Raw genomic sequence first — 14,312 nt, 5'->3', positions numbered from 1 at the left:
CACTAACATTCATTCTGCAAATGCTGAGATGTCATTTATATTTGTAGTACCACGTAATAAGCACAGAGTTAAGTGTTACATGAACAAAGATTTAATGAGAAGCTGAAATGAGTCCATGTAAAAGTGAAGTACAAAAGTCTGACCAGGTTCAAACTCTAATGCAAATAATAAGTTTCACTATAACTTTAAAATAGAGAACATTTAGGTCAAGTGCAGTGGCTCACGCCTGTAATCCCAGCACTTTGGGAGGCCAGGGTGGGCCAGTCACATGAGGTCAAGAGTTCAAGACCAGCCAGGCCAACATGGTGAAATTCTGTCTCTTAGTAGAGACAAATTCAGAAATTAAGCAGGCATGGTGGCACTCCCCTATAGTTCCAGGTACTCAAGAAGCTAAGGCACAAGAATTGCTTGAACCCGGGAGATGGAGGTTGAAGTGAGCTGAGATTGCACCACTGCACTCCAGCCTGGGCAACAGAGCAAGACTCCATCTCAAAAAAACAAAATAAAATAGAGAACATTTAAACTTTGAAATGGAAACTAGACTGGGGAGCAGAACAACAGGAAAGGAGGAAGAGTAACTTAAAAGTGAGGGAATAAGGAGAATCTCAAAAATGAGAGCCGTGCATAATGACAGAAAGCTTAACATGTTTAAGATTAAAATCTGAATCCCTGATGCCCAGACTAATCTTATCTCTGCTCGTAAATCAGAATCATATGTATTTCCATTAATATTTATCTGTTTGAAAAGGAAGAGGAAAATCTATGTTGTGTTGTGCCCAGCATTGCTGTTTCCATCATGAGTTTTACCAAAAGCGCCCATCAGGTTGATGAGGTGCCAGCTGTCCTTAATAACGGAAGTATTAGATATACGGTGAGGCATGCAAAGCAGCCCAAGTTTTAGAAGTGAGTCACTTCGAAAACCAAGAACCACAAATTCAGCTACAATTTCAAATAAAAGCTCAAGGACCAGAATAATTCATACAAAATTTTAAACCCAGAAGTTCCTCTTGCTTAAATTACTTTCACACTCCAATTTAAACTCAGAAACATTATGTTGCTGTCACATTTCTTTGTTCTCCTAAAGTATTTTTTTAAAATCTGTATATAGCTGACAAAAAATAGACGCCTGTCTGCCAGCAAGTTCTCTATTCATGTCTAACATACTGTAGAGTCGATGCAGAACACATGGTCTTAAAATACCCAAAGGCCTCTCCTTTACTGGTTCACGGCAGCAGTATGTTTCTCCAGCATGTTTGCTCTACCTCCAATACATGTCTTGCATAAGCATGAATTCCCTTTGAATGTTTAAGTCATGCTGTGTTTTCACATGCTTTGATGATGTGCATTTGAGAATTATCATCTACATGTTCAAAGTGCACTTCCTGGTGCCTTCGGCATTGAATTTAATACTATTCAACTAACATCATTTTGAATTCCACCCGACAGAATGCCAATAATGTCTAGGACAGAAGTTTGACATGTTTAGTTCTTCCAAATATAGAGATAATCTAGCAGCTAAATTGGAAATTTCTGGGTATATTTTGAAAACTAATTCAGCGTGAAAATTATTAATGATTTAGAATTGTGAAAATACATCAGAAAGTGTTTTCTTTTTCCTTATTTCCTTCTCAGAAAGATCTGTTCTTCTTATCAAGTAAATTTTCAAAGGGAAATCTGCCTTCTGTTGTTAGGACAAAAGTATACAGTTTAATCCTAATATAATTTTCTTCATTACAGATGAGACCCATTGGGCATGATGGCTACCATCCCACCTCTGTAGCTGAGTGGCTGGATTCTATTGAACTGGGTGACTACACCAAAGCCTTTCTAATTAATGGCTACACATCGATGGACCTGTTGAAAAAAATCTGGGAGGTTGAACTTATTAATGTAAGTTGGTCTCTTAGTCATACCTTAGCCATTCAACCCTTGATAAGTGAAATTTTATTTTTCTTGATTTATAACTGTTTGGATATCTAACAGGGATTTATAGATACACCTTCTGTTTGAGATGTCAATCTTTCTCAAGCTCCAGCCATTAACTTTTGAAGTTTTGATGTGGGGGAACTAAGAGGGAAGAGAGAACTCTCAGGGTGTTTTGCGTTATCCAAGAAAATCTTCCAAGCATTTTCATGTTTTCCTTTTTAGGAAATTTTTTTCAATTATAGGATATAGATATGATAATAAATACGTTCCTATTCTGATCTTTGTTCATATTCACTGTTAAAGATTTAAATTATCATTTTTTAGTTTTCCATTGCTATCATGTTTCCTTGTCTCCATTTCTTAGTCACATATACAAATCCCACGCTCCAAGAGACTGCTTTTATTCTTACTAAACAGGCTGCTGTGTTATCAAAATTTTATTTTCTGAAGCTAGTGTCTAATCTTATGTTGTCTCTGTTTTATTTATACACTTAGCATATACTTCCTATGAAAACTGGCCAACATATGTTGCCATATAGTCAAGCCCAAAGAGATCAACTAAATCTGCATAAATGATTTTGATACTCTTCTCATTGCATTTTTACTTTTGTTATTTTCTAGCATAAATGAAGGAATTAGATAAAAACATAACATGAAATGGTCATGCATTTTAATTATATTTGGCATTATAAACATTCCTTTTTAACAGTGACAATGAGAAATCACTTTTTTTTTGAAGGTTTTAGTTTTATAGTAAATTATTGAGTGAAAATGGCATTCCTGAACTAAAAGATAAAGTAAATAAGTTTCTGCTGGTTCAAAAGTGCTCTGTTCTACTCTTTATGTCACTTTCCCCCCGAAAGTCCAGGTTCTACACATTACATGCCATTGCTTATTTTAAATGATGGTTATTATTAGTAACTAATTATTCCTTGCTTTTAAAAGTCTTTCTGAAAAAAGAATGTCTTTTCTAGAACATCATACCGAAATTGTTCTTGAATCTAAAAGTCACATTAAATAGACAAATTAATGTGATTCCATTGCCATAAGCAACTTTTTCTTAACTTTTTGTTTCTTATGCCCTCACAAGAGCTATCATTATTTCAGAAGAAACTCATTGTGTAACAAAGCCTTGGGTTAGTTACATTCAGTGTGTGTGGCAGTGGAACTGACTGAAACCGTATTGCTTGTTGGTTGCATCAGGCTAAGATTTCAATTCTCTGTCAAGAACTTGACACTCATCACATGGCTACTCATAGATATTTGTTAAAGGGCTACCTTCTTCCATAGATCAACCAAACAAGCTTCCAACTTAAGTTGCATCTCAGTTAATGAATTAATGTAATAGCTTGAAAAAATATTCCTATGTAACATTTTCTGAATCACATTGCTATTCACTGAAGAATTAATATTTATAATAGGTAGCACATGAATCACTCACCTAGCTAGTATTAACAGTAATCTCCCATTGTAAAGAATGGATTTCAATAGGACTCTATTATGTGTTTTCATTGAAGCAAGGATCATTTACAACATCAGGCTCTATGTCTCTCAAAATCCAAATGCCTGAACTAGTGTTTAAGATGTAGGCTTGGGCACTCACTTTACCCAATGCTGGGGGTACCTGTGTTCCAGAGATCTTTGTTTAGTGACTGCAGCCAGACCTTGTAGACAGCTGCGTGACTATGGGGATGATGGCCCCATGCTCTACTGCCAGGGCTTAGGGACTGATCCACCGCCACCCGTAAGGCCAATCAGCTTTGAGTTGAGACAGAAAATTGGTCTTTTCCACCCATGTTGGCTCTTAATGGTTTTCTGACATCAATACAGGGAGAAGTGCCTGTCACAAGCATTGTATCAAATTTGAAAACATAGTCACTGTCTCTTAGACCTTGAGGCCAAAATCCTCTGGCCTGGAGCATGCCATCTGCATCTACCACTAACTCGATACATTTGCCTTAAAGTAAACTGATTGAATTTAATTTTCCTTGTGACAACTTTTATGGGCAAGTTCACACTCTTGATGGTGAGGTTGTATAAGTCATTTAGCTCAGCATATTAATTATGTCCATGTTAATTATGGTCAAAATTGATCTGAACCTTTAGATTTGGAAATCAGAAAACAAAATTTGTATGCCCAGTAGAATTGGGTAGTTTATGTGATGGTTCTCAGTTACTGGGTTTTAAAATGAGAAAAAGGAAAAATGTGTGCATGCCTTTTGGCTTACAAAGTATTGCATTACAAAGAATTATCTCAAATTCAAGATTTTTGTTTATCCCAACTAATGAGAGAGGTACCGAGATATGAGGTCGTCTTATATGATATATGGGTCAAATAATCCTATACTAAGAATGCACAATTTGTTGTTTTCTAGCCTGAAAGGGAATGTACCGTCACCTTGACTTAGAGCAAAGCCTTTTAGGGAAGTTCACATCCTGAATGAGTGGCTAGTTTTAAGGCAACCAGATTGCTCCAGTAATTGTTGTTCTACGTCAAGTGAAAAGAGAAGTGTAAATGTAGCCTGCTTTGATATTAAAGTCTGCTGGTGGAGGGGAACAGAATGGAGGATGAGGAGATAGACTGCAGATATGATTACAAATAACTTCAGCATCAGTGGTTGTCCTTTAAATACCTTTGGGTAGCAGTAAATAAGATCGCTAAGGTAGCAATACCCACGTGTGTCCCATGAAAATTATTTCACGTGCCAATGAAAATAATCAGGTATTATTTTTGTAAAAGCAAATTGATTAGAAGATCATTTGCTTCTTGCCTAATAGCTTCGGAAACTGTATTTACATTACAGTTTCATTTAGGACTGTCAGATTTTTTTTTCTTTCGATGATGTTGACTTAATTTCTAGCTTTCCTGGGAAATTTTATAATAATCTAACCACTTGAAGATGTGCTAAGAAATGTTCAAAGGAAACCTTCTAATTTGGCATTAATTCTTGAGTAATGTTATTTTATTTGCTTTAAATGCAGTAGAGCTATCATCCTATGAGTATCAGATTTAGACTCATTACCTACTTTGATGTTTTATTTCATGATCAGCATTATAAACTCACACTTCTATCTATACCACTCTCATTGCTAAAATTGCAATTAATTTTATTTCCTAATTTTTTTGCATTCTGTGTGTGTGTGCACGTACATATTGGATAAAGGTAAATGGTAACTTATGCTCATAACCAAGAAGAATAATTAGTAAATTTACAAATTGCAGGGGAGGAATGGGGAGGATGAATGCTTTAATTCCATTTTCAAACCAATTATTTTAAGTAAAAGGTTATGCTTTCACCATGGGACATAATAAATGAAAAATATTCATATTTCCACACCAGGGAGGCTATGTCAGTCAATACTTCAAATATTAACAACTTTAATCAAAGCCAAAGGCTTCAACTAAATGACTAGATGTGAGTATTCAAGTGTAGAGCAAACTTTATAAATCATCTACGGGTTTAAGCACTGCATTTATACCTATTTGCAGTACAGATGGCTCCTCGCAAGCTTCAGGACAGCTAGATACCACCTCTGAGCTTTAGACTTTTCCAGGCATATATCAGGTAAAGCCCCTGGCCTCTACCAACTCCACCCCCTGCATCTAAATTTCAAGCTGTTCCAGGGATTCTCTGGAAGCTTCCCTCACCTGGCCCAAGTTTTTAGAGACGCACCCTGACATATGTCCTCATATAGCATGAACAATCTCCCAAATAAATATACACTTTCCATTGATCTCTAGCCCTTTCATATATTTCCTGGAGGGCAGTGATAGGCCAGGTCTGACATTCTTATTTCTACTACCTTTCAGCATCTTTTGCATGTCCACACTTACTATACTACTCTCAACTTTGGAGCCTTGACCCAAACTGAGATTGAATTATACTACAATAAAATGCATTTAATCACTAAAACGCCATTGGAAGTAATACAGCTTTTCTTTTGCACGTAAAGTAAATTTACACTCTTGCAGTGCCTCCAGATCAATATTATGGAACAGGCATTATTAAAATGTTGATACCAGAAATAGTAAAACAGATACACACACACACACACACACACACACACACGCACAAAATAAACAAGGCAACAAGGCATTTTGGCCTGAAGAGACAGTTTTAAATACTCAGCAGCAAATTAACTTCAGAAAGAAATGAAACTCTCTGATTATAGCCATTTATGATCTATCTCTGTGCAGAAAGGAAAATTGTATTCTAATTACCCAGAAATTGCTACCTTAAAAATTTTTATTTTAGTGGACATCTGTTCATCCACCTCTCTCCTGATTAAAATTAAAACATTGCAAATTTTCTCTGAAGAAGGTACCTCCATCTCTTCCCTATTCCATGCCTGAACATATGGCCTGGATCCTCAGAGTCAACCTCAACATTCCAGCCCCTGCCTCCACCTCTATGGGCCACAAAGTATTCTTCATCATGACCAGCTACCAGTGCAAAATGAAAACATAGGGTCCCTTCTTCAAAAAGAATTAAAAATTTTAAGCCAGTAACATCAAAACATCAAAGCTAGCACAAGGCCCTTCTATGTGCAGGACTTTGCGTAACCACATAGGTCACACACCCTTGAAGGCAACCAAGCTCTTCATTCCTTTGTGTAGATCCATATTTCCATCTGGTATCATTTTCCTTCTTCCTGAAGGACTGTCTTTGGCATTATTCTATAGTGGGAGGCTGCTAGTGATGAATTTTCACAGCTTTTGTGTATCTGAAAAATACTTCATTGTTTTGCTGGGTATAGAATTTTAAGGTAACAGCACTTTAAAGATAACTTCTCTTCTGCATTATTTCTAACAAGAAACCTGCTGCCATTTTGTTGTTCCTCTGAACATAACAGGTCAGTTTCCCCCCACCCTGGCTATACTTAGGATGTTGTCTTTTTTGCTGGTTTTCAGCAATTTAATTATTACATACATAGGTATCATTTTTTCATGTTTTCTATATGTAAAGTTTTTTGAGCTTCTTAAATATGAGGCTTATCATTGTCATCAATTTTGGAAATTTTTTTTTTTTTTTGAGACGGAGTTTTGCTCTTGTTACCCAGGCTGGAGTGCAATGGCACGATCTCGGCTCACTGCAACCTCCGCCTCCTGGGTTCAGGCAATTCTCCTGCCTCAGCCTCCTGAGTAGCTGGGATTACAGGCACACACCACCATGCCCAGCTAATTTTTTGTATTTTTAGTAGAGACGGGGTTTCACCATGTTGACCAGGTTGGTCTCGATCTCTCGACCTCGTGATCCACCCGCCTCGGCCTCCCAAAGTGCTGGGATTACAGGCTTGAGCCACCGCGCCCGGCCGGAAATTTTTTAGTCATTATTTCTTAATTCTTTTTGGGAAAAAAATAATTTTTTTTGAGTATAGAATTTTAAAGTAACAGTACTTTAAAAGATGTCGATCCACTAGCCTCTCTTCTGCATTATTTATAACAAGAAACCTGATGCCATTTTGTTGTTCCTCTGTACATAATGGGTCGGTTTCCCCCAGCCCTGGCTATACTTAGGATGTTGTCTTACTCTGTTGCCCAGGCTGGAGTGCAGTGGCACAATCTCAGCTCACTGCAAACTCTGCCTCCCAGGTTCAAGCGACTCTCCTGTCTCAGCCTCTCAAGTAGCTGGGACTACAGGCATTTGCCACCACACCTGACTAATTTTTGTATTTTTAGTGGAGACAGGGTTTCACCATGTTGGCCAGGCTGGTGATCCACCTTCACCTCAAGTGATCCACCTGCCTCAGCCTCCCAAAGTGCTGGGATTATAGTCATGAGCCACCATATCTGGCTTCAAAATACTTTCTATTATTCACCTTCTTATTTCTCCTCTCATTTGGAAACCCCAAATACATCAGCATTATGTCATTTAAAGTTGGACTGCAGTCCACCAATGTCCTATTCATTTTTTTCAGTCTTTTTTCTCCCTTTGACACATTTGAATAATTGCTATTGCTATGTCTTTAAGTTCACTAATCTTTTCTTCTTAGTATAGCTAATCTGTCACTATTACTATGCAGTGTATTTTTCATCTCAGAGATTGTAGTTTTCATCTTCAAAAGTTAGACTTAGGTCTTTCTTATATTGTCTGTCTGTTAAACATGTTCAGCCTTTCCTCTAACTTGTAGAACATATGGAATACAGTTATACTCACTGGTTTAATATCTTTGTCTTCTAACTATAACACCTGTGTCAGTTTAAGTTTGGGTTTGATTTTTCTCCTTAATGTTTTTGCATGTCTGGTAATTTTTATTACATGTCAGACATTATGAATTTTACCTTGTTGGGTGCTGAATTTTTTTTTATTCCTACAAATATTTTTGGGTATTGCTCTGGGATACAGGGAAGTTGAATAGTCTTGGATATTTTAGGACTTGCTTTTAAAGTTTGTTAGGCAGGTCCAGAGTATTGTCTAGTCTATTGACAATACTTCCCCACCACTGGGCAACACCCTTCTGAGTACTTGACCAATGCCCTTTGAATTTCAGGGATTCCCAGTTTGAATAGTCGGCAAATCTCAGTGTTGCCAGTCCATTTTGAGCTTTAAGGACTATTCTCATTCATCTTTCAGCTAGTTTTTCTCTTGGTTTCATGCCATTTCCACACATTCATGTGCTGATCCAAACTCTCTCCTCTCTAATACTCTGGCTGGCAAACGCTAGCCACCCTAGTCTCCCTGGATTCTCTGCTTCATCTTTTCTATTTAAGGAACCTTGCAGACTCCTTCTTAATTCTTCCTCCCTGCTCCATGGCCTAGAAATTCTCTCAGGGCAATTGCAGGGCTCATTCTGTTTGTTTTTCATCTCTCAGGGATCACTGTCCTTCAATGCTTTGTGTTCATTGCCTCGAAAACCATTGTTTAGTATATTCATCTGGACTTTCAGTTGTTTCCATTGGAAAGGTAAATCTAGCCCCCATGATTCCATCTTGGCTAGCAGCAAAAGTTCATGCTACTTATGTTAATCCCTGTAGGTGAGGGTCGCATACCTAAGCAATTGAATTGAAATTCTTAGTGTTGGCACCTGAGTATCCAGAGGTCTTAAAAGCGCCTCAAGTGATTTTCATGTGCAGGCTGGTTTGCAAACTACTGCAACCGGTGGCTAGTGGGAGTCACTAAAGGATTTTAATCAGGGGAATGACCTGATCAGAAGCAGTAGGCAAGGACCAGCAGCTGACACACTTAAGAAGGAAGAGCTGGCTGTGAGAGAAGGAGGCGCTGACTCAGCCGATTCAGCTACACAGCTATGTCTAGCGGTGAATGTATTAGGTGGGACAGCAAAAAAAATATTTTTAATTTTTTTAAAAACCCTCCATAGAACCTGAGGGTATCACTGAGTTAGAAGTTCATAAATATAGTCAATTTTTGTAATTATAACCCATGTACCAAGAGGAGAGTAGATTACAGTCAGTTTTCAAAGGATCCAAGGGCAAATATAATACATTTCAGAAGTGCTTTTCAACAGTGGCTAAAGCTGCTTCCGTTTGACCCTTAAAAGGCTAAGCTTCCACTATTTGAAAATTTTACTTACTGTTTATAAAGCAAAGAGTAGGACATACAGTGTGTGTGTCAGAGTTTCAAATGTGCCTTCTCTTTTTCATCTTTAGCTTGGAATCAGGTCACTTTGAATCTTATATCCACCTCTCAGTATGTTGACTTTAGAAGAAGTCACTTACCCCCTCTGGGACTCAGTTTCTCATTTGTAAATAGAGGGTAATAAATAGCTGCCCTGCTTTCACAGCTTAGTTGCCATCTGCTTCTCTCAGCCAGAACTCACCCTGCGTGCATAGATAGCCCTGCTTGATGTGCTAACTCTAGTTCCAGGATCTACTGTTAAGGTGCTGTCCTCCCTCATTCCCATCTCCAATCCCTTTCACCTGCCCTGGACTCTCAGCCTCCCAGTATGCCCAGCAGATATCATTTTTCCCTACCAGCCTTGTCCAAATCCTCACTGCTTACTACTGCTCAAAATCTTTCCACTCCTGGATTTGGTGAATATGAGAGAGAGAGACTCTCTCGGCTTTGTGTAACAACTTTCAGGGTAAAGCTGAACATTTCTCCTCCTTTTTTTTTCTGGCTGTGCTCAGGTACAGAAATGCTGGTATCTTTTTTCTCCAGCTGCATGAGAATTGACCATCTATCCTTAGTATCAACCCTCAGCATCACAGATTGTTCTTGAAGCAGAGAACCTTAAGGCAGAGTAGTGGCTCAGCAGTTAGGAATGGCTTCATTCTGAATTTATCACCTGTAAATCTGAACCTTCTAGAATCGCTCCCAGTGCTTCATATATTATAATGAACTCAGTTACCTTTTTCCCTGTATTTTGCTCAGTTACCTTTTTTCCTATATCTTGCTAATTTAGCATGAAGATTTTTTTTCTTTAAAGAAGTCTTTTCTTGAAATATTTAGGGCAGAGGCTATTGCTAAAAAAAAAAAAAAAAAAAAAAGAAATCCAGCTATATTTCTGTTAAATTATGGTAAACTGCCTCTGTGCTTCTAAGAGCTTTGAGAGGGGAAATATTCTAGTAGATTATATAGTGTAGAAAATAAAAAGGCAAGGTACTTCATACTTGCAAATACATACATGAAATGCAAATAAACACTGTTCATGCCACTCTGGTGGAGAAATACTTTTGGTTTTAAGAGAAGGTCTCAGATAATACCGAAAGATAAACCTTTGCTGTCTTAGATGAAAGGAATGCCAGATAGGTTTTTTTTACCTAGAGAAAAACTAGGTAAGAATTTTGAAAACTAACATACATAGTGTGCCATGGCAGAGACTGATAATAAAGAATCAAAGTAAATTATAATGGTTAGCACTATCAGTAAGGTAGGCATATGAGATTCATATAAGCCATTATGTTGTATAAGCCATTACGGAAATAATTAGATGCTGGAGAAGAGAAATAATAATGAGGTAGGTGATTTTGTAGCCTAGGATTTATATCCGTTCTAAAGATGTTTTAGGGTGGCTTAGAGTTTTGGTTTAGCCATTTTAGTAAAAAAAAAAAAATGCATTATACTAAATTGGAAATCAGTGGTCTGCAATCTTTTTGAACCGAAGGAAAGAGCTATTACCTTGAATCTCAAAAAACACACAAATTCTTTACTTACAAGCCTTATACCTAGCACCCTGCTGCCATCTGGTGGTAGCATACCTAAAGTGCAGGGCAAGTTACTGAACCATAAAGCAATTTCCTAAACGCAGAAACTGCAAAACAGAAATTACTCACTGCCAGCTTTGTATTAATCCCTGCTTCTAGAATTAATCTATAAATGAGTCGGGAGAGTTTTATTTTTGTAGACATATTCAGTCAAACACTACATTCAAATACCGTATAACTAAAACTATTTAACCAAATGGGGAAAACCCTCTACTGTGTATTCCACCAATTTGATTAATTTGAAAAGCAGTGCCCTTTTAAAATGTGCATATATTCTCTAGAAGAGTATTTCTTTCCTTTTTATATGTTTTATGGAACAGCTACCATAAAAGTGAATATGATCTTTCTTTGAAAAATCTACTGCATAGAGTTGTGGGGGGAAATATAAGTATTTTACAGTCTTTACCCTCAAAAAAAATTTCCAGACTAATGAAGAAGACAGCCATCTACATGAGTGGTATGGAGAGAAATATTACGGGTAAACCTAGTACGAAAGGGGTATCTGTATCCCAAATGGGAACGCAAGAACTTCTCCTACTTAGTGGGTAAAAGCAGGCAGCAGAACAGGTAGAATGGAGACGCCAAAGAGTAAATGGCAGGATGCAGTGGCTAAAGCCACTTCTAAACCTTCCAAGGTTTAGAAGACTGGTTGTAGAATCTCTGCTTTTCTAAAAAGCACTTCAGTCAAGTCACTTAACCTTCTCTATGCTTCAGTCTCCTTGCCTCTGAAATTTGGATAATAACTTTGTATCTGTCTTCTATATATTGTTGTCAGGATTCAATAAGATAATCTAATAAAGCATTTTATACAATGCTTTGCAAACAGCATTCAATTATTTTGCTTAAAGGAGGCCAAATGGAGGGGCAGCTTCCAAGTTCCTAAGATTTATGGGAAGCATTATCAGTTATCCATTGCCCAAACAATGCTATGGAACAAGCTGTCTGAGAATGAAGTGCTTAAAGCAATAAGCATTTGTTTAGCTGAGCTTACAGTTTGTGGGTCAGCGATTTAGGCTGGGCTGGGCTGCAAATTTCTTCTGATGTCAGCTGCCTCCCTCACATCTGGCAGTTGGCTCCAATCCTCTGACATAAGAGAGTTGACTGACCTGAGATGGTCTCAGCTGAAACAGCTTAGACTCCCTGTGCCCCACCCTCTAGTTTGCCATCTCAGGCACATCTTTAAAACAAAGAAAGAAACAAACAAAAATGAGCAAGCACTTTTGTACACCTCTACTTACATCACATCTGCCAACACTTGGCCAAAGGAAGCTGTATGGAAAACCCCAAATCAGCTTGGGAGGGGAGGATATAGTTCACCTCTCAATAGGAACAACTGCTAAATCACATGGTAAATAGCTTGGAAGTAGGGAAGGGTGAAGAAATGGGATGTTTACTACAATCAATCCACCACGGAGGTTTTTGGGGTTTGTTTTATTTAGGTGTGTTTTTTGTTTATTTTGAGACAGGGTCTCACTTGTCACCCAGGCTAGAGTGCCGTGGTGCGATCACGGTTCACTGCATCCGCGACCTTCCAGGCTCAGGCAGTGCTCCCTCCTCAGCCTCCCAAGTAGCTGAGACTAGGTGCACACCACCACAGCTGACTAACTTATTTTTATTATTTGTAGAGATGGTGTTTCTTTATATTACTCAGGCTGGTTTTGAACTCCCGGGCTCAGGTGATCCTCCCGCATTGGCATCCCAAAGTGCTGGGATCACAGGCATGAGTCAACGTGCCTGGCCCACAAAGGTTTTAATTAGAGAAAAGAAGAGAAGTTTTTAGAATTATGGATAATCTTATTGTTTTAAGCCCACACTCAAAATATGTAAAATCAAAAGCACCTCAGAAAATCTAAGATGATTAGTGGGAGCTCACTGGGGGAATAAAAAGACCTGGATAGAGTACCATGCCAGGAGGCCTAAATGTATGGAAAGCTGGGGGACAGGAGCCCCAACCCATATTCTGTAACTAGAGAATAGTTACCTAGACGATAAACACACTGTGTGATCTTGGAATTGCTAGATGTATCAAAAGCTGGAAAATCATTTGTTGAGTTCATTGACCATCAAACAAAGTTATTTTAGAAAATTAAATTCTAAAGTATTTGTCTAATGAAGAATCATTTCATGCCTTGCTCACATATTTGTTGCACACCAACTCTTTGCTCAGAGTGGGTATGCAACCCATTGTTTTAAATTGAGGTTTTTTTTAGGTTAGTTGACTCCTCTAGATGAGCACAGGGAATAATAGTGATAATAACAATAATGGGAGTTTGTTTTAGTACCTCCTCCTTTATCTTCCCCTTCACTAAATGTCAATCTTGCTCAAGAATTTTTTTCTCGAACCTCCTTTCCCAGTGTTAGTTCTTGGACAGGTTTCAGCTAGCAGCTTCAAAGTAGACGGCTTCCAATCATAGGTCTTTTTTTTTTTCTTATTTTTTTATTGCATTTTAGGTTTTGGGGTACATGTGCAGAGCATGCAATACAGTTGCATAGGTACACACATGGCAGTGTGTTCTGTTTGCTTTCACCCCTTCACCCACATTTGGCGTTTCTCCCCAGGCTATCCCTCCCCACCTCCTCCTCCCACTGGCCCTCCCCTTTTCCCCCCAATAGACCCCAGTGTTTAGTACTCCCCTCCCTGTGTCCATGTGTTCTCATTTTTCATCACCCGCCTATGAGTGAGAATATGTGGTGTTTCATTTTTTGTTCTTGTGTCAGTTTGCTGAGGATGATGTTCTCCAGATTCATCCATGTCCCTACAAACGACACGAACTCATCATTTCTGATTGCTGCATAATATTCCATGGTGTATATGTGCCACATTTTCCCAATCCAGTCTATCATCAATGGGCATTTGGGTTGATTCCAGGTCTTTGCTATTGTAAACAGTGCTGCAATAAACATTCGTGTGCGTGTGTCCTTATAGTAGAATGATTTACAGTCCTTTGGGTATATACCCAGTAATGGGATTGCTGGGTCATATGGAATTTCTATTTCTAAGGCCTTGAGGAATCGCCACACTGTCTTCCACAATGGTTGGACTAATTTACACTCCCACCAACAGTGTAAAAGTGTTCCTTTTTCTCCACATCCTCTCCAGCATCTGTTGTGTCCAGATTTTTTAATGATCGCCATTCTAACTGGCGTGAGATGGTATCTCAATGTGGTTTTGATTTGCATCTCTCTGATGACCAGTGACGATGAGCATTTTTTCATATGA

General features: G+C 38.3%; 1 protein-coding gene across 20 annotated transcripts in view; it reads left to right on the top strand.

Annotated features, from left to right (window-relative positions):
* The window catches only part of ANKS1B (ankyrin repeat and sterile alpha motif domain containing 1B), a 1,309,735-nt gene that overhangs the window by 987,959 nt on the left and 307,464 nt on the right, over window positions 1-14,312 (top strand). For all 20 annotated transcript variants that reach the window (XM_002752897.7, XM_009004424.5, XM_035258475.3 and 17 more), the window contains one exon: window positions 1,738-1,890. In XM_002752897.7, the coding sequence (XP_002752943.1) occupies window positions 1,738-1,890 (153 nt within the window). The remainder of the gene's footprint in view (window positions 1-1,737; window positions 1,891-14,312) is intronic.

The sequence above is a fragment of the Callithrix jacchus genome, chromosome 9 (genome assembly GCF_049354715.1).
Source record: "Callithrix jacchus isolate 240 chromosome 9, calJac240_pri, whole genome shotgun sequence".
Lineage (NCBI taxonomy): Eukaryota > Metazoa > Chordata > Mammalia > Primates > Cebidae > Callithrix > Callithrix jacchus.
This window is presented reverse-complemented; position numbering and strand designations above follow the sequence as displayed.